This window comes from Trachypithecus francoisi, unplaced genomic scaffold, assembly GCF_009764315.1.
Source record: "Trachypithecus francoisi isolate TF-2019V2 unplaced genomic scaffold, Tfra_2.0 Lachesis_group2, whole genome shotgun sequence".
In the NCBI taxonomy this organism is placed as follows: Eukaryota; Metazoa; Chordata; class Mammalia; order Primates; family Cercopithecidae; genus Trachypithecus; species Trachypithecus francoisi.
Genome location: NW_022681465.1, coordinates 97380570 through 97404206, shown reverse-complemented (window position 1 = coordinate 97404206; position 23637 = coordinate 97380570). Strand labels below are relative to the sequence as shown.

At 38.4% G+C, this 23637-nt stretch overlaps 1 protein-coding gene across 4 annotated transcripts in view; it reads left to right on the top strand.

The window, feature by feature from the left end:
• The window catches only part of CENPK (centromere protein K), a 49483-nt gene that overhangs the window by 213 nt on the left and 25633 nt on the right, over positions 1-23637 (top strand). For 2 of the 4 annotated variants that reach the window (XM_033179706.1, XM_033179710.1), the window contains exons 2-5: positions 1399-1466; positions 8020-8169; positions 10423-10479; positions 11326-11398. In XM_033179706.1, the coding sequence (XP_033035597.1) occupies positions 8059-8169; positions 10423-10479; positions 11326-11398 (241 nt within the window). In that variant the 5' untranslated portion in view covers positions 1399-1466; positions 8020-8058. Of the gene's footprint in view, positions 1-1398; positions 1501-8019; positions 8170-10422; positions 10480-11325; positions 11399-23637 lie in introns of all 4 variants that reach the window. The other 2 variants (XM_033179708.1, XM_033179709.1) reach the window with 2 other exon arrangements.

Here is a 23637-nt window from a genome sequence, read left to right as displayed (position 1 = left end):
CTTTGAGCCCCGTTCTTCTCGGCTTCGCGCGCCAGTGCCAGCTCCAGAACCTCGCCAGTATCTAGAGAAAGATGGAGGGGTGGGGACAGAAGGAAGTGGTTAACTCGCGGGTTTCCTTTCAAATGCACTAAACATATTTTCTCTCCTGACCTTTATTCTCTCACACACTCTCTGAAGAAGGTGGTGAGTGCTTGTTACCGTTTCTGGGGGTGGAGTGGAGAAACAGCTACTTCAAGTAACCAAATGACCTAGGGCAGAACGAGTCACTCTTCTGTCTTCTCCCTGGTATAGGATTTCATCTCCTGGTAGTCATCTGAACTCTTTCTCCTCCTCCTCATCTGTCTTCTTCATTTTTAAAAAAATTAGGTAAAAAGCACATAACATAAAATTTATGATCTTAATCTCTTTTTAAAAAAATCAAATACAACTTGTCAAAATGACCTCCGTAAAACACTTTTTTTCTCCGCAATTGCTTTTGCACCAACCCAATAAAATCCTCGTGGTAAATCTCTTCTCTACTTTTGCCTTGAGATAGGCACCACGTACAGGGAGGAACTGCCCCCCATAGTAGGCTCTTTATTTTATTTCAAAGGTTCCCATTGTTTGACCATTCTACCTAGCAAGTCTCATTTCTTCTCTGCCCTCTGCTCTCATCAGACTACTTTCTTTTGTGTCTCACAAATTTCCCTTGTTCGTTCATGCCTCCCAGTCTTATGTTTTTATGCTTGAAAACATCTCCACAGCAATTTAGCCTTCATGTTTACAACTTCTCATCTTTCAGAGACCATGGCAATAATAAGGATGAAGATGATAATAATAATAATAATGTAGCTAGTTAACATTTATTAAGCATTATTATGGACTAATTCCTTTATTCCGGGTTGGTTTCTCTAACCTTCACTATCCTGAATTCTGATAGTACTTGCAGGCAGTGGTGTATACTTTACCATTTCATAGCACTTCTGACTATCTGAAAGCATATCATGTGTTTAGTTATCCATTCATTTATATTGTCTCCATGAGAATGGAAGCTCTACGAGTACAGTTTTTCACCTACACAGTTAGTGTCTGACCAATGGCATACATTAACATATTTGTTGAATAAATGAATATATTTTAGAATTATGTGGGGTTTTTTGCTTATTTCATGTATATTAATCTTTTCCCAATTAATAGTGCAAGTTTCTTTATGTATAGTATTATCCCTAAATAAAGAGATACTTTTTTTTTCAATAAATGATTAAGTATTGTAGTCTTAACTGGGGACCTCAAAAGGTTGACTTGTTCCCTTTCCAGGAAGATAGGTTTAAGAATACAAAACATGGGAAAGGGAAAAGTTAAACTCTTAAGTGTGTGTGTGTGTGTTTTAATTAAACAACTGAAATTTATTTCTCACAGGTCTAGAGGCTGGAGATTCAAGATCTTGGCGCCATCATTTTCTGGTTCTTTTGATGACCCTCTTCCAGGTTACATACAGCTCACATCTTGCATCCTCAAGTGGTAGAGAGCAAACTCTTAAATGTTTCTATGTTTTTTTTCTAATGCCACATTAAATCGCCACGCCAGATAATTTGTTGACTATCCCTCACCCTCCACCCCCACCACATGTGCAGAGTTTTGCATTACTTTTGCATATTGATGATATATTTTATTGGTCAGTGAAGAAATATTTATGTTTGACTTTTTTGCTTAAAAATACTCTAAAATTGGTGATGACTGATTTTGGCTTTGTAGACTTAAACTATGTCTTATGGGTATAGCAGGTGAGATATTCAGCCTTCTACTAGTTGACATTCAAATTGTTAATAGCAAACACTGATAAAGCTCTTTATATGCTAGCTACATTGCTTTTTTATATATATATATACACACACACACACACACATACACGCACACATTTAATTGTCATAACCCTAGGGAGTATTTAATATTATCTTCATTTTATAGGAAAGGATACTGAGGCACAGGAAGTTTAAGTGACTTGCCCAAGTCTCATAGCTTTTAAGTTATCAAAACTGGGATTTAAACCTATGTAGTCCGGTTGCAAAGTTCATACCTTTAAAGTTTTTTTTTTCTTTAAGTAATGCGCCATAATTGTATAGACTTACGCAGACATATCTATCTTTAGGATTATTCCTAGGAATAGAACTTCTGGGTCAAAAGAAATGCATGTGAAATTTTGATGGATATTATCATACAAAGTGGTTGTTCCACCAACAGTGCAAGCCTCTTATTTCACATGCTTGCCAGTGTTATCTCTTACCAATTTTACATTATTGCCATTCTGAATGAAAATTAATGTTTGTTTAATTTGCATTTTCATAAATTATATATGAGCTTATGAATATACTTTTTCTATATTTAAAAGGTATTTGTTTTTTCTTTGAGTTCCTCATTCCTGTCCTTTGCGTGTTTCTGTTGAATTGTTTTTGTTGTTTACCTTTTTATTGTAAAAATACAGACACAAACCCACACAAAATAAATGTAAAGTTTACTAATTATTATGAGGTGAACACCTTACCATCATGCTAGTCAAGAAATAAAACTTTGATAATTACCTCAGAAATCTCTCCATTTGGCCCATCCCAGCTACAACCCTTCTCTCCCTTCCACTCTTCCTCCAAAGTAATTGATATCCTGACTTTTTTGGTAATCTTTTTTTAAAATTTTTTTTAGTGGTAAGTTGTTTGGTTTCTTCTTATGAATTTGTAGGCACTCGTTATACATTAAGGAAATTAGGTCTTGGGTTGCCATATATATTACAAGTATTTCTCCTAAGTTTGGGGGTTTTAAATTTTAACTTTGTTGATGAGATGTTTGTCTATGCAGAATTAAAAAAAAAATTATGTAAAGATTTTAGTTTTGCTTAGAAAGGTGTTTCCTAGTCTAAGATTAAAAAAGTTTCTGTGTTTTCTTCCTATTTTTTATGATTTCTATTTTGGGTTTTTTGAGGGAGTGAGGAGTGACGTAAAGATTAAGGTATGAATTTAGACTTACTTTTTTCTCTGCAAGTACTGTTCAGTTTGTTAAAAAAAAAATAAAAGGGAAAGATTTATATGGACTAAAATATACATTTAAAAAACAGTAATATATAAAATATATATCTATTTGGATTATTCTCCTTGATTTGCATTGTCATCTCTGTCATATGTCATGGGTCCATATGTATGTGAATCTAGAAAGTCAAGAAGGGCTTTGTGTTGTGTTCCATTGCTCAATTTGCCTATTTATGTGCCAATTCTACATTGCCATAATAGTGTAGGGTATGTCCTCCCATCTTATTTTTCATGAGGAGCTTAGGCTAGTTTTAGCCCTTTGTACTTCCGTGTAAGTTTTAGAATTTGCTTGTCAAGTCCCATAAAGAGAAACAAAAACTTTCAGGATTTTGGTTAAGATTCAGTAGCTCAACTTGGGGGATAATTAATGTCTTTACAATGTAGGTCTTTCAGTCCATGAATATGACGTATCTTTCGATTTATTTAGGTTTGCCTTAGAACTTCTTGTTAATAAGTTATTGATTAAGCAGTATAAAATGCAGAAGTTCCATATGAATAAAGATATTGAGGAGGCGTATTCTGGTTTGCATTTGATGTAGGGTAGACATCCTCATTCTTTATTGTACTGTCTACCTTCTTAAAATTGCCCTGTTTTGAATCTTATGCCACCAGATTTGGTAACCCCCTTCTATTCTTTGCAGGAATCATCTAGCAAGATTGTTTTACTCGCCCTCATTCCTTGAAGATTTTTAGCTCCTGGCTCACTGTTGCCCTTTGCAGTACTACTATCATCATTCTTAGTGATTTTAATATCCTTATAGATGATCCAATAATTTGGCCTCTCTTTTTCTTGACCTTCTCTTCCCTAGTGATTATGTTCTCTCTCTTGCCTTAGCTGCTTATTCCTATGATCATTCTTTCACTTTGTCCCTGTCTGTACCTGTGGTGCTACACCATAGAAGAAAACATAACAACCATGCTCTGGTTTTACTTTAAACTCATGATACTAATCCCAGGTGAGCCTGTAATGCTACTGCTGAATAATCCTGTAACTTTATCCTCTCCTTCTTTTTATATATCTATTTTATACATCTCTTTTTCCTGTGCTCTTAAACTTGCAGTACTTTCTTCCCATCCTTTCACAGCTGATGACTGTAGTTACCATCTACTGAGAAAAGAGAAACAATCCACATGGAATTTCTACAAGTTCCTAGCAGCACGTCTACTTACCTACCTACATCTACACTCTTGATATTCTGATGACCCTCCCATTAAAATGGATGAACTGCATGTCCGTTTATCTTAAGCCAACCCCTCTGCTTATGTACTAGATTCCATTCTTTCTTTTCCCCTTTCTCTCTTGTATTAGCAATATTTCTTTCTTGTATTGTACCGTATAAAGATACTATATTTTCTCCCATCTTTAAAAAAGAAAAAGTCTGTTTTAACCCTGTATCTCCCTCCAGTTAGTAACCATATTTCTCTCTTTTGCTTTAAAGAAAAAAAAAATGTGTGTGTGGTTTTTTGTTTTGTTTTGTTTTTGTTTTTAGTATGGTCTTACGGTCTTGCTTTGTCACCCAGGGTGGAGTGCAGTGGTGTGATCATGGCTTACTGCAGCCTCAGTCTCCTGGGTTCACTGGGCTCAAGGGATCTTCCCACTTCAGCTCCTGAGTAGCTGGGATTACAGGCATGTGTTGCCATGTCTGGCTAAAGAAAAAACTCTTCAAAACATTTCATATACTTAATATTTTTAATTCCTTGCCTTCCATTCTTTCTTGAATCTACTTCAGTCAGACTTTTATTCTTGCCATTCTTCTAAAACTACTCCTATAAAGGTTATCTGTGACCTTCATTTTTGTATGTTTACTCCAGTAAAATTGTTGTGATAAATTACCCCAGAATGTAGAGGTATAAAACAACTATTTATTATGCTTATGGGTTTTGTGCATTAGAAATGCAGACAGGACACAGCAGGGGCAGCTTCTCTGCTCTACAGTATCTGGAGCCTTGGCTAGAAGATCAAAGCCTAGGGGCTTAATTGTCAGAAATGATCATGTGTATGTCTGGCAGTTGATACTAGCTTTTGTCTGGGAACCTCAGTTCCTTTCCACATGGACTTCATGTGATCTCTTCCTTTTGTGCTACTTTGGGCTTTGTCATAACATGGTGCCTGGGTTGCAAGGGTGAATGTTCCAAGAAAGAGAAAGTGAGAAGTTAGCTATATTGCCTTTTGTGACTTAGTCTTGAAAGTCATGTAGTGTCATTTTCATTGTATTCTGTTTATAAAGACAGCCACAAAGTCACACTCAGTTTCAAGGGGAGGGGAAAAAGACTCTGCCTCTTGATGGGGAATACAACCTGAAATATTGCTGTGACTATTTTTAGAAAAACCAGTTTGTTCCTCTTTATTACTAAATAAATTATCAGTTCTCTGTAACTTACTTGACCCGTCTTCAGTGTTTGACAGTTATAATTCTTTCCTTGAATACATTCTTGGATTTCAGGGCATCATGTTCTTGATTTTCCTCTTAACTTACTGAGTGCTGCTTCTCAGACTATTCAGTTGGTTCTTACCTCAATAACTCCTGGCCTGAAGATCTTCTCATTTCTAGCTGCAGTCTCTTCCTTTTCTTATTTCACCCACCCTCACAACTGTAAGTACAGTCATGTGTCACTTAACGGGGATATGTGCTGAGAAATGCATTGTTAGATGATTTCATCATATGAGCACAAACCTAGATGGTATAACCTACTACACACCTAGGATGAATACTGTAGGTAATTGTAACAGAATGGTATTTTTGTATTTAAACCTTTCTAAACATATAAAAGGTACAGTAAAAAATATGGTATGAAAGATAAAAAGTGGAACACCTGTCTAGGGCTTTTACCATGAATGTAGCTTTTAGGACTAGAAGTTGCTCTAGATGAGTCAGTGAGTAGTGAGAAGATGTGAAGGCCTAGGACATTACTGTACCCTACTGTAGACTGTAAATACTGTACACTTAGGCTATACTAAATTTATTTTTTAATTATTCAATAATAAATTAACCTTAGTTTGCTGTAAGTTTTTTGCTTTATCTTTTTAATTTTTTAACATTTCAACTCTTTCGTAATAACAGCTTAAAACATAAACATGTTGTATAACTGCAACAATATTTCCTTTCTTTTTTTATTTTCTAATTTAGAGACAGTTTGTCTCTGTCACCCAGGCTGAAATGCAGTGGTGTGATCATAGCTTACTACAACCTTGAACTCCTGGGCTCAAGTGATCTTCCTGCACCTGTCTCCTGAGCAGCTAGGACTACAGGACTGTGCCACCTCACCCAGCTAATTTTTAAATTTTTTTTTAGAGATGGGGGTCTCACTTTGTTGTCAGGCTGTTCTGGAACTCCTGGACTCAAGTGATCCTACCACCTTGGCCTCCCAAAGTGGTGTGATTACAGGTGTAAGTCACTGCACCTGGCGTATTTTATGTCTTTTTTTTCTAGCCAATTTATTTATTTTTATTTTTTACTTTTTAAGTTTCTTTGTTAAGAACGAAAACACACATTAGCCTAGGCCTAAGGCAGGATGAGGATCATCAAGACCTCAGTAGGCAATAGGAATTTTTCAGCTCCGTTGGAACCACTGTTGTATATGCGGTCTGTGATTGACCAAAATGTCATTATGTAGTGTGTAATTCTTATCTGTGTTATGATGGCTGTCAAATTCATATATATAGCTCAAAACTTTCCTTTCAACTGCAGACATGTATCTCTAATTGCTTAATCAGCAGCTCCAATAATTGACACCTCAAATGTAGCATATCCTAAACTGAGTTTTTAATCAGCACTTCTCCCATGTTTGCCGAATCTGTCTTTTACCATCTTTGTCACCTCAGTAACTGGCAACGTAATAATTTACTTCTCTCTTTGACAGTCCATATACATGCTGTTAAGAAATTCTGTTGGCTTCATCTTGAAAATATATCCAGAATTGGACATTCAGTGCTGCTTCTATCAGTATTATCATGGCCTACATCTTGCTTGGGTCATTGCAGTAGCTTTCTAATTGGTTTTCTTGTTTCTGTCCTTACTGCCTATAGTTAACCAGAGTTGTACTGTTAAAATGTAATTCAAATGATTCATTCCTCTGTTTGAAGCTAATTGCTTATCATCTCAAAGTCCTTAAAATAGCCTACCAAGCCCACATGATTTCATCCCTATTGTCTCTCTGACCTCATATTCTACTCTGTCTTACTTAATCTACTGTAATCACACCAGCTCCTTCATTACTGTGGAAACATGACAGTCATATTCCTGCCTCAAGGCCTTTGCACTTGCAGTTCCCTCTGCCTGGACCCTCTGCCCCTGTTCATCCCTGTACTTCATTTCTTTATCTTCTTCATGTCTTCTTACTCGGTTGTCAATTTCTCAGTAACCTTATATTACCACCTTGTTTAAAATTATATTGGGGCCGGGCGCGGTGGCTCAAGCCTGTAATCCCAGCACTTTGGGAGGCCGAGACGGGTGGATCACGAAGTCAGGAGATCGAGACCATCCTGGCTAACACGGTGAAACTCCGTCTCTACTAAAAATACAAAAACTAGCCGGGCGAGGTGGCAGGCGCCTGTAGTCCCAGCTACTCGGGAGGCTGAGGCAGGAGAATGGCGTAAACCCGGGAGGCAGAGCTTGCAGTGAGCTGAGATCCGGCCACTGCACTCCAGTCCGGGCGACAGAGCGAGACTCCGCCTCAAAAAAAAAAAAAATAAAATAAAATTATGTTGTCCTTGCCCTAGCATTCCCTGTGTTTCTTCCCTGTCTTTTCTCCATGGCACTTATAAACCATTTTATATACTACAGTATATATATGTTCTATTTTTAATTTTGTTGTCTGTTTTCATTATTTAGAATAAGGTTCACGGTAGGAGGAATTTTTGTCTATTTTGTTCGTTACTGTATTCTTATCCCCTATGTGAGTATCTGGCAGGTAATAAGTGTTCAACCAATACTGCTGAATGAATAAATACTTTTTGCTTTAGTTTTTCTTCTACGGCTAAAAAATCGCAAAGCACATATCAATGAATCAGCAAGATCTAGATCCAGATAGTACCACAGATGTGGGAGATGTTACAAATACTGAAGAAGAACTTATTAGAGAATGTGAAGAAATGTGGAAAGATATGGAAGAAGTAAGTATCAAAAGATAGAAGTGATAATTAATATAAGATTTAAATCAACTTCAATAATAGACTCCAGAAAGAAATGCTTGTTGTGCTAGTTTCCAAAAGCCATTATGTATGATAAATATTTATATAGCTTTTAGACCTATAAGCATTCATTCAAGAAACTTTACACTAGATGAGCTATGGAAAGAAAAATTTTGGCAATCCATACTCCCAAGGAGATTATCATCTTATGGAAACAACAGCCATTATATTATGTTGTAGTACAATATTAGACATATTATAGAAGTACAAAGACTATGCTTAGGAGAAGTCCTAAACTCAGATGAAGGGGTCAAGGATAGCTTTTTAAAAGAGGTAATTACTGGGATAGGTGCGGTGGCTCACACCTGTAATCCCAGCACTTTGGGAGGCCAAGGCTGGGGGATCATGAGGTAAAGAGATCGAGACCATCCTGGCCAACATGGTGAAACCCTGTCTATACTAAAAATACACAAATTAGCTGGACATGGTAGTGCATGCCTGTAGTCTCAGCTACTCGGGTGGCTGAGATAGGAGAATTGCTTGAACCCGGGAGGTGGACGTTGTAGTGAGCCAAGGTAATGCCACTGCACTCTAGCCTGGTGACAGCGGAGTGAGACTCTGTCTCAAAAAAAAAAAAAAAAAAGTAATTACTGATTTCATTTCTAAAGAATATTTAGTAGTTAGCCTGTAAAAGTAGAAGTAGCATACAAAGCATAAAGAGGAAAATATGTAAAAGCTGCGAGAGTTGACAGAACACTAAATAGAATATTATGGATAATGTACATTAGGAGAAGGACTTCTAGGGTAAGAATGGAGAAGTAATCAGGGGCAAGAACATAAAGGATTTTGTTGAGTGTGTACTAATGGGGAACCACTAAAGGATGTTAAGTATGGAAGTGACATGATCAGATATGCAGTTTGGGAAAATTACTCTGGTGTTTTTGAAGAAAATCGAATGCACAAGAGTAAGACTACAGATAGAAAGCATTTAGGGAGCTCAAGTAATAGTCCTGGTAAAAAGTAAGGAAGCCCTAAGTATTGTCATTGCAAATAGAAGAGTGGATTCAAGAGATAAGTAGGTAGGATTAGAAGTTAATTTATGTGCAATGGAAGGGATATATGGTTAGTTTCAGGTTCCTGGTTTGGGTCATTGGGTGGTTGATGGGATTATTTCCCCAAATAGAGAATATAGAAGTGGGAAGAACACATAATTATGAGTGAAAACATAAATTAATTTAGAAAATGTTTGAAATGTATGTACCTTTTCGAAGTTGGTGAGATAGAACTGCCTTTAGTACACTAGAATATGTTGGTGAAAATTTGTTCTACTTAAAGCAAGCTTGTCCAACGTGCAGCCCAGGATGACTGTGAATGCACCCCGATGCAAACTTTCTGAAAGCATTATGGATTCCTTTTTTTTTTTTTTTTTTTTTTGCTCATCAGCTATTGTAATGTATTTTGTGTATGGCCCAAGACAATTCTTCTTCCAGTGTAGCCCAGGGAAGCCAAAAGATAGGGCATAGATATTTTCAGCATCTTATTCTTCCCAGTAAAGCTTCAGAATTGGGCAAATTAGTCAGGTTTTTCTCTTTTCTTACAATTATTTTTAATATAAATACTTGGTATTTTGTATTATTAATGTATTTTCAGGATAATTTTTATAATCCTTCCACCTTTTATTTTTTGCTTCAGGTATTTTTTCAGTATACAAATTTGGATTTTAAAATTACTTAAAATTTGTATAGAGAAATGCTGCACTGCAAATGAGCAGAAATAGAGTTTACTCATATTTTTATCTCATGTAATTATCATGAACAGTTTTGTACTTTTTTAACGGCATGGAAACAATGTCTCCTGAAGGCTTTATTTTCTTAGGATTTCTTAGGATCTTTACTGTTTTCTTGTTATTTTTCTATAGTGCTATCCCTTGTATTTTTTAATCTCCCACTTTCCAGTTATCTGACTTATAATTCATTCTAGCTATTAGTTTTTGGGTTTTTTTTTTTTTTCCTCTTCATTCTAGTGTCTCTTTTTACTTGTGATGTATTCACTTTGGGACTTGTTTGGCTGCCTTAATCGTCTTACTTACAAAGTGAGGAATTTCAACAAACTCTTCTCCATCAGATGTTTGTGGTTTAGAAGAGTGTTCTATTGGCCTGGTACAAAAGAGGAGGGGAAGGGAATTTTCTGTGAGTTAACATGTGTGACTTGCTTTTTTTTACTTTTTAAATCAAGTGTCAGAATAAATTGTCACTTATTGGAACCGAAACACTCACTGATTCAAATGCTCAGGTATGAATCTTCTACTTCTTACTAAAAAATACAAGGTAAGTGGAATTCATTTTATTTTGGAAAAGAAATATATCTGTCTATATTTTTCTCAAGTTTAATAGCTTTGTTAATAACTGTATGCTTAATCATTTGGAAAACTTCTTACTCTTCTTGCTTTAAGAGTTGGGAGAATATTCCAAAAACTTTCTAGAACAAGCTTTCTAGAACAAGAGGTTTTTTTTTTTTTTTTTTTTTTTTGTCTTTTAGCAGCTATACATATATTTAACAACTGAGTAAATTGCTTGTTGGTTGCTATTTTGCTACCTTGTTAAAATTAGAAGAAAGACTAGTCCGGCCTACATGGCAAAACCCCGTCGTTACCAAAATGCAAAAAAATTAGCTGGTCTTGGTGGTGTGGTCATATGATCCCAGCTACTCAGGAGGCTGAGGCACGAGAACCACTTGAACCCAGGAGACGGAGGCTGCAGTGAGCTGAGATTGCGCCATTACACTCCTGCCTGGGCGAAAGAGCAAGACTGTCTCAAAAAAAAAAAAAAAAATTAGAACAAAGACTGCTAACTTTGTGTTAGGTATAATAGTCACAGATATTTTACTATCTAAATCTGAACTGATTTTACTCTTGGCCTACAAAAAGGACTAAGATATTCATTATAATAATCAGAACTATGGAATTGCTTTAGGAATAGATCAGTGGATCAGTGAAACAGATTAAAAATTAAAATTGCCTCTTGAGCAGCATGAGAGTTAGGAATGCCAACCCCTTGCAGAGTGTTAAAGTTTTAAGAATGTTTATATTTTCATCTATGAATAGTCCACAGAATATGACTTTGTTTTCTTCTTTTGTAGCTATCATTATTAATTATGCAGGTAAAATGTTTAACCGCTGAACTCAGTCAATGGCAGAAAAAAACACCTGAAAGTAAGATTCTTATTTTAAATTTGAATTTTTTGTAAACCTATTAATGACAAATTAATGTAATAATTGTAAGAAAAATTACAAGATCCATTTGGCCTTTCCGACATTGCCCAATTTCACTGATACTGAGAAGCCACTTATTTTTTTTCTTTCTATAAATTATTTTGTGCTTCTTTTGTTGTTATTGATAAACATATCTTACATTAGATTATAATAAGCTTGATTATGGAGACGTTATTATATCCATTATGTTATCCTCATAGACACTTAGACACTGCCTTATGCTTAGAAATGGTAAATTGTTCTTTTTTTTTCCAGTAATCTGAGAGTATCGTTTGGTTTTTTTTTTTTATTTATTATTATTATACTTTAAGTTCTAGGGTACATGTGCACAACGTGCAGGTTTGTTACATATGTATACATGTGCCATGTTGGTGTGCTGCACCCATTAACTCGTCATTTACATTAGGTATATCTCCTAATACTATCCCTCCCTCTTCCCCCCTCCCCACAATAGGCCCTGGTGTGTGATGTTCCCCTTCCTGTGTCCAAGTGATCTCATTGTTCAGTTCTCACCTATGAGAGAGAACATGCGATGTTTGATTTTCTCTTCTTGCAATAGTTTGCTGAGAATGATGGTTTCCAGCTGCATCCATGTACCTACAAAGGACTCGAACTCATCATTTTTTATGGCTGCATAGTATTCCATGATGTATGTGTGCCACATTTTCTTAATCCAGTCTGTCACTGATGGACATTTGGGTGGATTCCAAGTCTTTGCTATTGTGAATAGTGCTCCAATAAACATATGCGTGCATGTGTCTTTATAGCAGCATGATTTATAATCCTTTGGGTATATCCCCAGTAATGGGATGACTGGGTCAAATGGTATTTCTAGTTCTAAATCCTTGAGGAATCGCCACACTGTTTTCCACAATGGTTGAACTAGTTTACAGTCCCACCAACAGTGTAAAAGTGTTCCTGTTTCTCCATATCCTTTCCAATACCTGTTGTTTCCTCATTTTTTTAATGATTGCCATTCTAACTGGTGTGAGATGTTATCTCATTGTGATTTCGACTTGCATTTCTCTGATAGTGAGTGATGATGAGCATTTTTTCATGTGTCTGTTGACTGTATGAATGTCTTCTTTTGAGAATTGTCTGTTCATATCCTTTCTCCACTTTTTGATGGGGTTGTTTGTTTTTTTCTTTTAAATTTGTTTGAGTTCTTTGTAGGTTCTTGCTATTAGCCCTTTGTCAGATGAGTAGACTGCAAAAATTTTCTCCCATTCTGTAGGTTTCCTCTTAACTCTGATGGTAATTTCTTTTGCTGTGCAGAGGCTCTTTAGTTTAATTAGATCCCATTTGTCAATTTTGGCTTTTGTTGTCATTGCTTTTGGTGTTTCAGACATGAAGCCCTTGCCCATGCCTATGTCCTGAATGGTATTACCTATGTTTTCTTCTAGGGTTTTTATGGTTTTAGGTCTAACATTTAAGACTGTAATTCACCTTGAATAAAGTTTTGTATAAGGAGTAAGGAAAGGATCCAGTTTCAGCTTTCTACTTATGGCTAGCCAGTTTTCCCAGCACCATTTATTAAATAGGGAAACCTTTCCCCTGTTTCTTGTTTTTGTCAAGTTTGTCAAAGATCAGATGGCTGTAGACGTGTGATATTATTTCTGAGGGCTCTGTTCTGTTCCATTGGTCTATATCTCTGTTTTGGTACCAGTACCATGCTGTTTTGGTTACTGTAGCCGTGCAGTATAGTTTGAAGTCAGGTAGCATGATGCCTCCAGCTTTGTTCTTGGCTTAGGATTGTCCTGGCAATATGGGATCTTTTTTGGTTCCATATGAACTTTAAAGCAGTTTTTTCCAATTCTGTGAAGAAACTCATTGGTAGCTTAATAGGGATGGCATTGAATCTATAAATTATCTTGGGCAGTATGGCCATTTTCACAATATTTATTCTTCCTATCCATGAGCATGGTATAGTCTTCCATTTGTTTGTGTCCTCTTTTATTTCACTGAGCAGTGGTTTGTAGTTCTCCTTGAAGAGGTCCTTTACATCCCTTGTCAATTGAATTCCTAGGTATTTTATTCTCTTTGAAGCTATTGTGAATGGGAGTTCATTCATGATTTGGCTCTCTGTTTGTTCAGTTACTGGTGTTTAAGAATGCTTGTGATTTTTGCACATTGATTTTGTATCCTGAGACTTTGCTGAAGTTGCCTATCAGCTTAAGGAGATTTTGGGCTGAGACAGTGGGGTTTTCTAAATATACAATCATGTCATCTGCAAACAGGGACAATTTGACTTCTTCTTTTCCTAACTGAATACCCTTTATTTCTTTCTCTTACCTGATTGCCCTAGCCAGAACTTCCAACACTATGTTGAATAGGAGTGGTGAGAGAGGGCATCCCTGTCTTGCGCCAGTTTTCAAAGGGAATTTTTCCAGTTTTTGCCCATTCAGTATGATATTAGCTGTGGGTTTGTCATAAATAGCTCTTATTATTTTGAGATACCTTCCATCAATACTGAATTTATTGAGAATTTTTAGCATGAAGGGCTGTTGAATTTTGTCAAAGGCCTTTTCTGCATCTATTGAGATAATCATGTGGTTTTTGTCTTTGTTTCTGTTTATATGCTGGATTATGTTCATTGATTTGCGTATATTGAACCAGCCTTGCATCCCGGGGATGAAGCCCACTTGATCATGGTGGATAAGCTTTTTGATGTGCTGGTGGATTCGGTTTGCCAGTATTTTATTGAAGATTTTTGCGTCGATGTTCATCAGGGATATTGGTCTAAAATTCTCTTTTTTTGTTGTGTCTCTGCCAGGCTTTGGTATCAGGATGATGTTGGCCTAATAAAATGAGTGTGGGAGGATTCCCTCTTTTTTTATTGATTGGAATAGTTTCAGAAGGAATGGTACCAGCTCCTCCTTGTACCTCTGGTAGAATTCAGCTGTGAATCCATCTGGTCCTGGACTTTTTTTAGTTGGTAGGCTATTAATTATTGCCTCAATTTCAGAGCCTGTTATTGGTCTACTGAGGGATTTAATTTCTTCCTGGTTTAGTCTTGGGAGAATGTAAGCATTCAGGAAATTATCCATTTCTTCTAGATTTTCTAGTTGATTTGCGTAGAGGTGTTTATAGTATTCTCTGATGGTAGTTTGTATTTCTGTGGGGTCGGTGGTGATATCCCCTTTATCATTTTTTATTGCATCTATTTGATTCTTCTCTCTTTTCTTCTTTATTAGTCTTGCTAGTGGTCTATCAATTTTGTTGAATTTTTCCAAAAACCAGCTCCTGGATTCATTGATTTTTTTGGAGGGTTTTTTGTGTCTCTATCTCCTTCAGTTCTGCTCTGATCTTAGTTATTTCTTGCCTTCTGCTAGCTTTTGAATGTGTTTGCTCTTGCTTCTCTAGTTCTTTTAATTGTGATGTGAGGGTGTCAATTTTAGATCTTTCCTGCTTTCTCTTGTGGGCATTTAGTGCAATAAATTTCCCTCTACACACTGCTTTAAATGTGTCCCAGAGATTCTGGTATGTTGTATCTTTGTTCTCACTGGTTTCAAAGAACATCTTTATTTCTGCCTTCATTTCGTTATGTACCCAGCAGTCATTCAGGAGCAGGTTGTTCAGTTTCCATGTAGTTGAGCGGTTTTGACTGAGTTTCTTAGTCCTGAGTTCTAGTTTGATTGCACTGTGGTCTGAGAGACAATTTGTTATAATTTCTGTTTTTTTACATTTGCTGAGGAGTGCTTTACTTTCAACTATGTGATCAATCTTGGAATAAGTGCGATGTGGTGCTGAGAAGAATGTATATTCTGTTGATTTGGGGTGGAGAGTTCTGTAGATGTCTATTAGGTCCGCTTGGTGCAGAGATGAGTTCAATTCCTGGATATCCTTGTTAACTTTCTGTCTCATTGATCTGTCTAATGTTGACAGTGGGGTGTTGAAGTCTCCCATTATTATTGTATGGGAGTCTAAGTCTCTTTGTAAGTCTCTAAGGACTTGCTTTAGGAATCTGGGTGCTCCTGTATTGGGTGCATATATATTTAGGATAGTTAGCTCTTCTTCCTGATGAATTGATCCCTTTACCATTATGTAATGGCCTTCTTTGTCTCTTTTGATCTTTGATGGTTTAAAGTCTGTTTTATCAGAGACTAGGATTGCAACCCCTGCTTTTTTTTGTTCTCCATTTGCTTGGTAGATCTTCCTCCATCCCTTTATTTTGAGTTTATGTGTGTCTCTGCATGTAAGATGGGTCTCCTGAATACAGCAAACTGATGGGTCTTGATTCTTTATCCAATTTGCCAGTCTGTGTCTTTTAATTGGACCATTTAGTCCCTTTACATTTAAGGTTAATATTGTTATGTGTGAACTTGATCCTGTCATTATGATATTAGCTGGTTATTTTGCTCGTTAGTTGATGCAGTTTCTTCCTAGCATCGATGGTCTTTACATTTTGGCATGTTTTTGCAATGGCTGGTACCGGTTGTTCCTTTCCATGTTTAGTGCTTCCTTCAGGATCTCTTGTAAGGCAGGCCTGATGGTGACAAAATCTCAAAGCATTTGCTTGTCTATAAAGGATTTTATTTCTCCTTCACTTATGAAGATTAGTTTGGCTGGATGTGAAATTCTGGGTTGAAAATTCTTTTCTTTAAGAATGTTGAATATTGGCCCCCACTCTCTTCTGGCTTGAAGAGTTTCTGCCGAGAGATCTGCTGTTAGTCTGATGGGCTTCCCTTTGTGGGTAACCCGACCTTTCTCTCTAGGTGCCCTTAACATTTTTTCCTTCATTTCAACTTTAGTGAATCTTACAATTATGTGTCTTGGAGTTGCTCTTCTTGAGGAGTATCTTTGTGGCATTCTCTGTATTTCCTGAATTTGAATGTTGGCCTGCCTTACTAGTTTGGGGAAGTTCTCCTGAATGATATCCTGCAGAGTGTTTTCCAACTTGGTTCCATTTTCCCTGTCAGTTTCAGGCACACCAATCAGAGGTAGATTTGGTCTTTTCACATTATCCCATATGTCCTGGAGGCTTTGTTAATTTCTTTTTACTCTTTTTTCTCTATACTTCTCTTCTCGCTTCATTTCATTCACTTGATCTTCAGTTGCTGATACTCTTTCTTCCAGTTGATCGAGTCGGTTACCGAACTTGTGCATTTGTCACGTAGTTCTCGTGTCATGGTTTTCATCTCTATCAGTTCTTTTAAGGTGTTCTCTGCATTGATTATTCTAGTTATCCATTCATCCATTCTTTTTTCAAGGTGTTTAGTTTCTTTGCGCTGGTTACGTAGTTCTTCCTTTACCTCTGAAAAGTTTGATCAACTGAAGCCTCCTTTTCTCGACTCGTCAAAGTCATTCTCTGTCCAGCTTTGTTCCATTGCTGGTGATGAGCTGCGTTCCTTTGGAGGAGGAGATGCGCTCTAATTTTTTGAATTTCCAGCTTTTCTGCACTGCTTTTTCCCCATCTTTGTGGTTTTATCTGCCTTTGGTCTTTGATGATGGCGACATACTGATGGGGATTTGGTGTGGGTGTCCTTTCTGTTTGTTAGTTTTCCTTCTAATAGTCAGGACCCTCAGCTACAGATCTGTTGGAGTTTGCTTGAGGTCTATTCCAGACCCTGTTTGCCTGGGTATCAGCAGCAGAGGCTGCAGAAGATAGAATATTGCTGAACAGCGAGTGTTGCTATCTGATTCTTGCTCTGGAAGCTTCGTCTCGGGGTGTAACCAGCCGTATGACATGTGAGGTGTTGGTCTGCACCTAGTGGGGGTGTCTCCCAGTTAGGCTACTCAGGGGTCAGGGACCCACTTGAGCAGGCAGTCTGTCTGTTCTCAGATCTCAACCTCCGTGCTGGGAGAACCACTGTTCTCTTCAAAGCTGTGAGACAGGGGCTTTTACATCTGCAGAGGTTTCTGCTGCCTTTTGTTTAGCTATGCCTTGTCCCCAGAGGTGGAGTCTACAGAGACAGGCAAGCCTCCTTGAGCTGGGGTGGGCTCCACCCAATTCGAGCTTCCTGGCAGCTTTATTTACCTACTTAAGCCTCAGCAATGGCGGGCACCCCTCCCCCAGCCTCGCTGCCACCTTGCAGTTAGATCTCAGACTGCTGTGCTGGCAATGAGGGAGGCTCCATGGGCGTGGGACCCTCCGGGCCAGGGGTGGGATCTAATCTCCTGATGTGCTGTTTGCTAAGACCCTTGGTAAAGCACAGTATTAAGGTGGGAGTTACCCGATTTTCCAGGTGTTGTGTGTCTCAGTTTCCCTTGGCTAGGAAAAGGAATTCCCTTCCCCCTTGCGCTTCACAGGTGAGGTGATGCCTTGCCCTGCTTCAGCTCTCGCTGATCGGGCTGCACCCGGTGACCAGCACCGACTGTCTGACATGCCCTAGTGAGATGAACCCGGTACCTCAGTTGAAAATGCAGAGATCACCTGTCTTCTGTGTCACTCACGGTGGGAGCTGGAGTATAGAGCTGTTCCTATTCTGCCATCTTGCGTGTCCCCCCGAGAAGAGTCTTTTTTTTTTTTTTTTTTTTTTTTTTTTCAAAGACAGGGTCTCATCGTGTTGCCCAGGCTGGAGTGCAGTGCCACAATCATGGCTCACTGCAGCCCCGATCTCCTGGGTTCAAGTGATCCTCCCACCTCAGCCTCCTGAGTAGCTAGGACTGCAAGTGTGTGCCACCATGCCTGGTTAGTGGTTAGTTTTCTATTTTTTTGTAAAGATGGGGCTTCACCCTGTTACCCAGGCTGGTCTTGCACTCCTGGACTCAAGGGATCCTCCTGCCTTGGCCTCCCAAAGTGCCAGGATTACAGGCCTGCCAGTAAATTGTTTCTGAATGAATGAAATTTACCTAGTGGAAGAGAGAAGCTATAAAGTTAATTTATTTTAGATACTTACACAAAAGGGCCACATAGTTTGTATGATTTCTTGTGTTTGTCCAACTGGTGCCAGTGATATTTTTGTCTTCAGTTAGGGAATAGAAGACAGCATAAAAATTTATAATTGTGATACTCAACTAGTACATCTTTTTTTATTGCTATGAAAGCTTAAGTTTCTCTATGCAACATATTTCTATACAGGCACACCTCATTTCATTGCACCTGACTATTGCACTTTGCAGATACTGTATGTTTAACAAATTCTGTTTGTGGCGATCTTGTGTCACGTTTTGATAATCTTTCAGTATTTCAGACTTTTAAGTTATTGTTACATCTGTTAGAGGGAATCTGTGATCAGTGGTCTTTGATCTTACTGTTTTAATTGTTTTGAGGAACCACAAGCTGCACCTGTAGAAGACAGTAATTTTAATCAGTAAATGTTGTGTGTATTCTGACTGCTCCACTGACCAGTTGTTCCCCCATCTCTCTCCCTTTCCTTGGCCCACCCTTTTTCTTAAAACACAAGAATATTGAAATTAGACCAATTAATAACCCTCCAATTGTTTCTAAGTTTTTAAGTGAAAAGAATTGCACATCGATAACTTTAAATTAAAAGCTAGAAATGATTAAGTTTCATGAGGAAGGCATGTTGGAAGCCAAGATAGGCCAACAGCTCAGCTATGCTCTGGCATCATTTAGCCAAGTTGTGAATTGAAAGGAAAATATTTTTTTTTTTTGAGATGGAGTCTCGCTCTGTTGCCAGGCCGGAGTGCAGTGGTGTGATCTCAGCTCAGTGCAGTCTCCGCCTCCTGGGTTCAAGCGATTCTCCTGCATCAGCGTCCCAAGTAGCTGGGATTATAGGCTTATCCTACCACACCCATCTAATTTTTGTATTTTTTTTTTTTTTTTTTTTTTTTTGAGACAGAGTCTCGCTCTGTCACCCAGGCTGGAGTGCAGTGGCCGGATCTCAGCTCACTGCAGGCTCCGCCTCCCGGGTTTACACCATTCTCCTGCCTCAGCCTCCCGAGTAGCTGGGACTACAGGCGCCCGCCACCTCGCCCGGCTAGTTTTTTTGTATTTTTAGTAGAGACGGGGTTTCACTGTGTTAGCCAGGATGGTCTCGATCTCCTGACCTCATGATCCGCCCGTCTCGGCCTCCCAAAGTGCTGGGATTACAGGCTTGAGCCACCGCGCCCAGCCAATTTTTGTATTTTTTTATTAGAGACAGGGTTTCACCATGTTGGCCAGGATGGTCTTGATCTCCTGTCCTCGTGGTCCACCCGCGGCCTCCCGAAGTGCAGGAAAAAATTTTAAAGGAAATTGTAAGTGTTGCTCTAGTGAACACACAAATTATTAGAAAGCAGAACAGCCTTATTGCTGTTACAGAGAAAGTTTTAGTGGTCTACTTAAATGATCAAACCAGCCATATCATTCCCTAAGCCAAAGCCTAATCCACAACAAAGCCCTCGCTCTTTTCAATTCTACGAAGGCTGAGAGAGATGAGGAAGCTGCACAAGAAAAGTGTGAAGCTAGCAGAGGTTGGTTCATGAGCTTTAAGGAAAGAAGCCATCTCCATAATATAAAAGTGCAAGGGGAAGCAGCAAGTACTGAGGCAGAAGCCCCAACAAGTTATCCAGAAGATCTGGCTAAGATACTTGAAGGCAGCTATGCTAAACAGCAAATTTTCAATGTAGGCAGAACAGCCTTCTACTGGAAGAAGATGCCTTCTAGGACTCTCATAGGTAGAGAGGAGAAGTCGATGCCTCCAAAACTTCAAAAGGAGAGGTTGACTCTCTTGATAAGGACTAGTGCAGCTGGTGACCCTGAGTTAAAACCAACCCTCATTTATCATTCCAGCCATCCTAGGGCCCTTGAGAATTATACCAAATCTACTCTGCCTGTGCATTGTAAATGGAGCAGTAAAGTCTGGATGACAGTACACCTGTTTATAGCATGGTTTACTGAATAGTTTAAGCCCACTGTTGAGACCTACTGCTCAGAAAAAAAAAAAAAAAAAGATTCCTTTCAAAATATTACTGCTCCCCATCTCTTCAATCAAGAGCTCTGATGGTGATGTACAAGGAATTTAATGTTTTCATGTCTGTTGATGCAACATCTCTTCTGCAGCCCCGGGACCAAGAAGCCATCTCAACTGAAGTCTTATTATTTAAGAAATACACTTTGTAAGGCTATAGCTGTCATAAGTCCTCTGATGGATCTGGGCCAAAGTACATTGAAACCTTCTGGAAAGTATTCACCGTTCTAGATGCCATTAAGAACATGCGTGATTTATGGAAGGAGGTCAAAATAACAACATTAACAGGAGTGTGCAAGAGGTTGGTTCTAACCCTTATGGATGACTCTGAGGGGTTCAAATAACTACAAATGTGGTAGAAGTATCTAACTAGAATTAGAAGTGGAGTCTGAAGTTGTGACTGAATCACTGCAATCTCATGATAAAACTTGAACAGATGAGGAGTTGCTTCCCATGGATGAGCAAAAAAAGTGGTTTCTTGAGATGGAATCTACTCCCATTGAAGATGCTTTGATCACGGTTGAAATAACAACAAAAGATTTATAATATTACATAAACTTTGGCCTGGCGCGGTGGCTCAAGCCTGTAATCCCAGCACTTTGGGAGGCCGAGACGGGCGGATCACGAGGTCAGGAGATCGAGACCATCCTGGCTAACACAGTGAAACCCCGTCTCTACTAAAAATACAAAAAAACTAGCCGGGTGAGGTGGCGGGCGCCTGTAGTCCCAGCTACCCGGGAGGCTGAGGCAGGAGAATGGCGTAAACCCGGGAGGTGGAGCTTGCAGTGAGCTGAGATCCGGCCACTGCACTCCAGTCCAGGCGACAGAGTGAGACTCCGCCTCAAAAAAAAAAAAAAATTACATAAACTTTGTAAGTAAGGCAGTGTCGGGGTTTGAGAGGAGTGACTAATTTTGAAAGAAGTTCTGCTGTCCGTAAAATGCTATCAAACAGCATCTCATGCCACCGAGAAATCTTTGTGAAAGGAAGAGTCAATCAGTGTGGCAAACTTCATTATTGTCCTATTTTAAGAAATGGCCACAGCCACCCCAACCTTCAGCAGCCACTAACCCGATCAGTCATCAGCCATGAACACTGAAATAAGACCTTCCGCCAGGAAAAAATTACAACTCACCAAAGGCTCAGATTAGGCATCTCAGTTAGCATTTTTTAGCAATAAGGTGTTTTTAAAATAAGGTATGTACATTTTTAGAAATAATGCTAATGCATAATTTAATAGACTACAGTATAATGTAAACAAAACTTTTATATGTACTGGGAAAACAAAAAATTTGTGTGACTCGTTTTGTTGTGATATTTGTTTTAGTGTTGGTGGTCTAGAACCAAACTTGGACTATCTCCAAAGTATCCCTGCATTTGGTATTCTATTCGGATTATACCGTCTTTTTCTATATGTCTCCCTGCTTCTTTCTTCTCCCACTCTGTTTTCTTTCCTTTAACTATGCTACACCCCATGCTTCCCTTCATAGTCTTCTTTGTAGGCTTATCATTCTCTTTCCCAATTAATTGAAATTCCCCTAGGAGCAGTCTTCAGCTGTTTTCTCCTCATTCTCTTCCTATAGAATTTTATCCATATTCTTGCTTTAAAGACTGTCTTCATGCCAATGTCAACCATTTTTCCGCATCGGTACTACTACCTGTTAGTCATTAATTTGAGCATTTCTGATAGGTGTGTAGTATTATACAATTGTGATTTTAATTTGCCTTCAACCGTATGTCTTATTGCCTTTTCAGTAGTAAGCATCTCAAAAACTGCTCATACTGAAATTTTTATTTTATTTTATTTTATTTTATTTTGAGACAGTCTTACTCTGTCACCCAGGCTGGAGTGCAGTGGTGCAACCTCGGCTCACTGCAACCTCTGCCTTCCAGGTTCAAGCAGTTCTTGTGCCTCAGCCTCCCAAGTAGCTGGGATTACAGGTGCCTGCCACCATGCCTGGCTAATTTTTACATTTGTAGTAGAGATGGGTTTTGCCATGTTGACCAGGCTGGTCTTGAACTCCTGACCTCAGGTGATCCTCCTGCGTCAGCCTCCCAAAGTGTTGGGATTGCAGGTGTGAGCCACCATGCCCAGCCTCAAATATTAAAATGTTCAAGTTCTCCAGAGGACCCTATAAGCTATACCAGCATTATATCTTCTGCTCCTGTTTTTATGCGTTATATCTATAATAATAACTGCCGTATGTTCATATTCTCCAGAGGACCCTATATGCGATACCAATATTGTATCTTCATCTCCTGTTTTTATGTGTTATATCTATAATAATAACTTTCATATTAGTATACTAGAGCCATCATAACAAACTATGGATTAGGTGGCTTAAACAACAGAAATTAATTTTCTCACAATTCTGGAAGATACAAGTTAAAGATCAAGGTGTCAATAGGTTGATTTCTTCTGAGGCCTCTCCCCTTGGCTTGCAGATGTCCATCTTCCTGTGTCTTCACATGGTCTTCCTTCTGTGTCCTAATCTCCTCCTTTTATAAGGACACCAGTCTTATTGGATTAGGGCCAACCCTAATAACCTAATTTTAACTTAATTACCTCTTGAAATACTCAATTCCAAATACCATCATATTCAAAGCTATTGAGAATTAGGATTTCAACATAGGAATTTGGGGGTGGGAGCACATCAACCAATAACAATTTACAAATCTATATATTTAAACCAGACTTCTCTACATTATCAGACTCAAATATCTTTGTACTTCCTAGGCGTCTTTTCCAAAATATTTCATAGACACCTCAGATTCATAAACTGACTTTTTCTGTTTTCTCACTCATTGAATGGAGCATATTTGATCAGTTACCAATTTAAGAGTCCTCCTAGATTCTTCCTTTTTCATTTTGCACATATAGCACATTTGTTAAAATTAGAATAGTCGGGCGTGGTGGCTTACGTCTGCAGTCCCCAGCACTTTGGGAGGCCAGGGCTGGTGGATCACCCGAGGGGGAGAAAAAAAATTGAACAAAAACATTAGAACTAGAACATATAGCTAGTTACTAAGTATCGAGTCCTACTGTCACAGATTTTCTTTGAGTTTTCATCACCAGTCCATTAGATTATTATAACAGACTTTTTTATCTCTTGACCACAATGGGTTCCCCCACCCTGGCAATGATAGAAGTTTTCAAACTTAAAGAAAAGTAAAAAAAAAATATATAGTTAGCTGCAGTAAACTCAGAGACCAGATTCTACAGTTATCAACCTTTTCTCAATCTTGTTTTAGGCTTTTTTGGAGTGGCTTTATATAACATACATTTATTATCTCATAATTTCTGTAGGTCAGGGGTCTGAGGACGT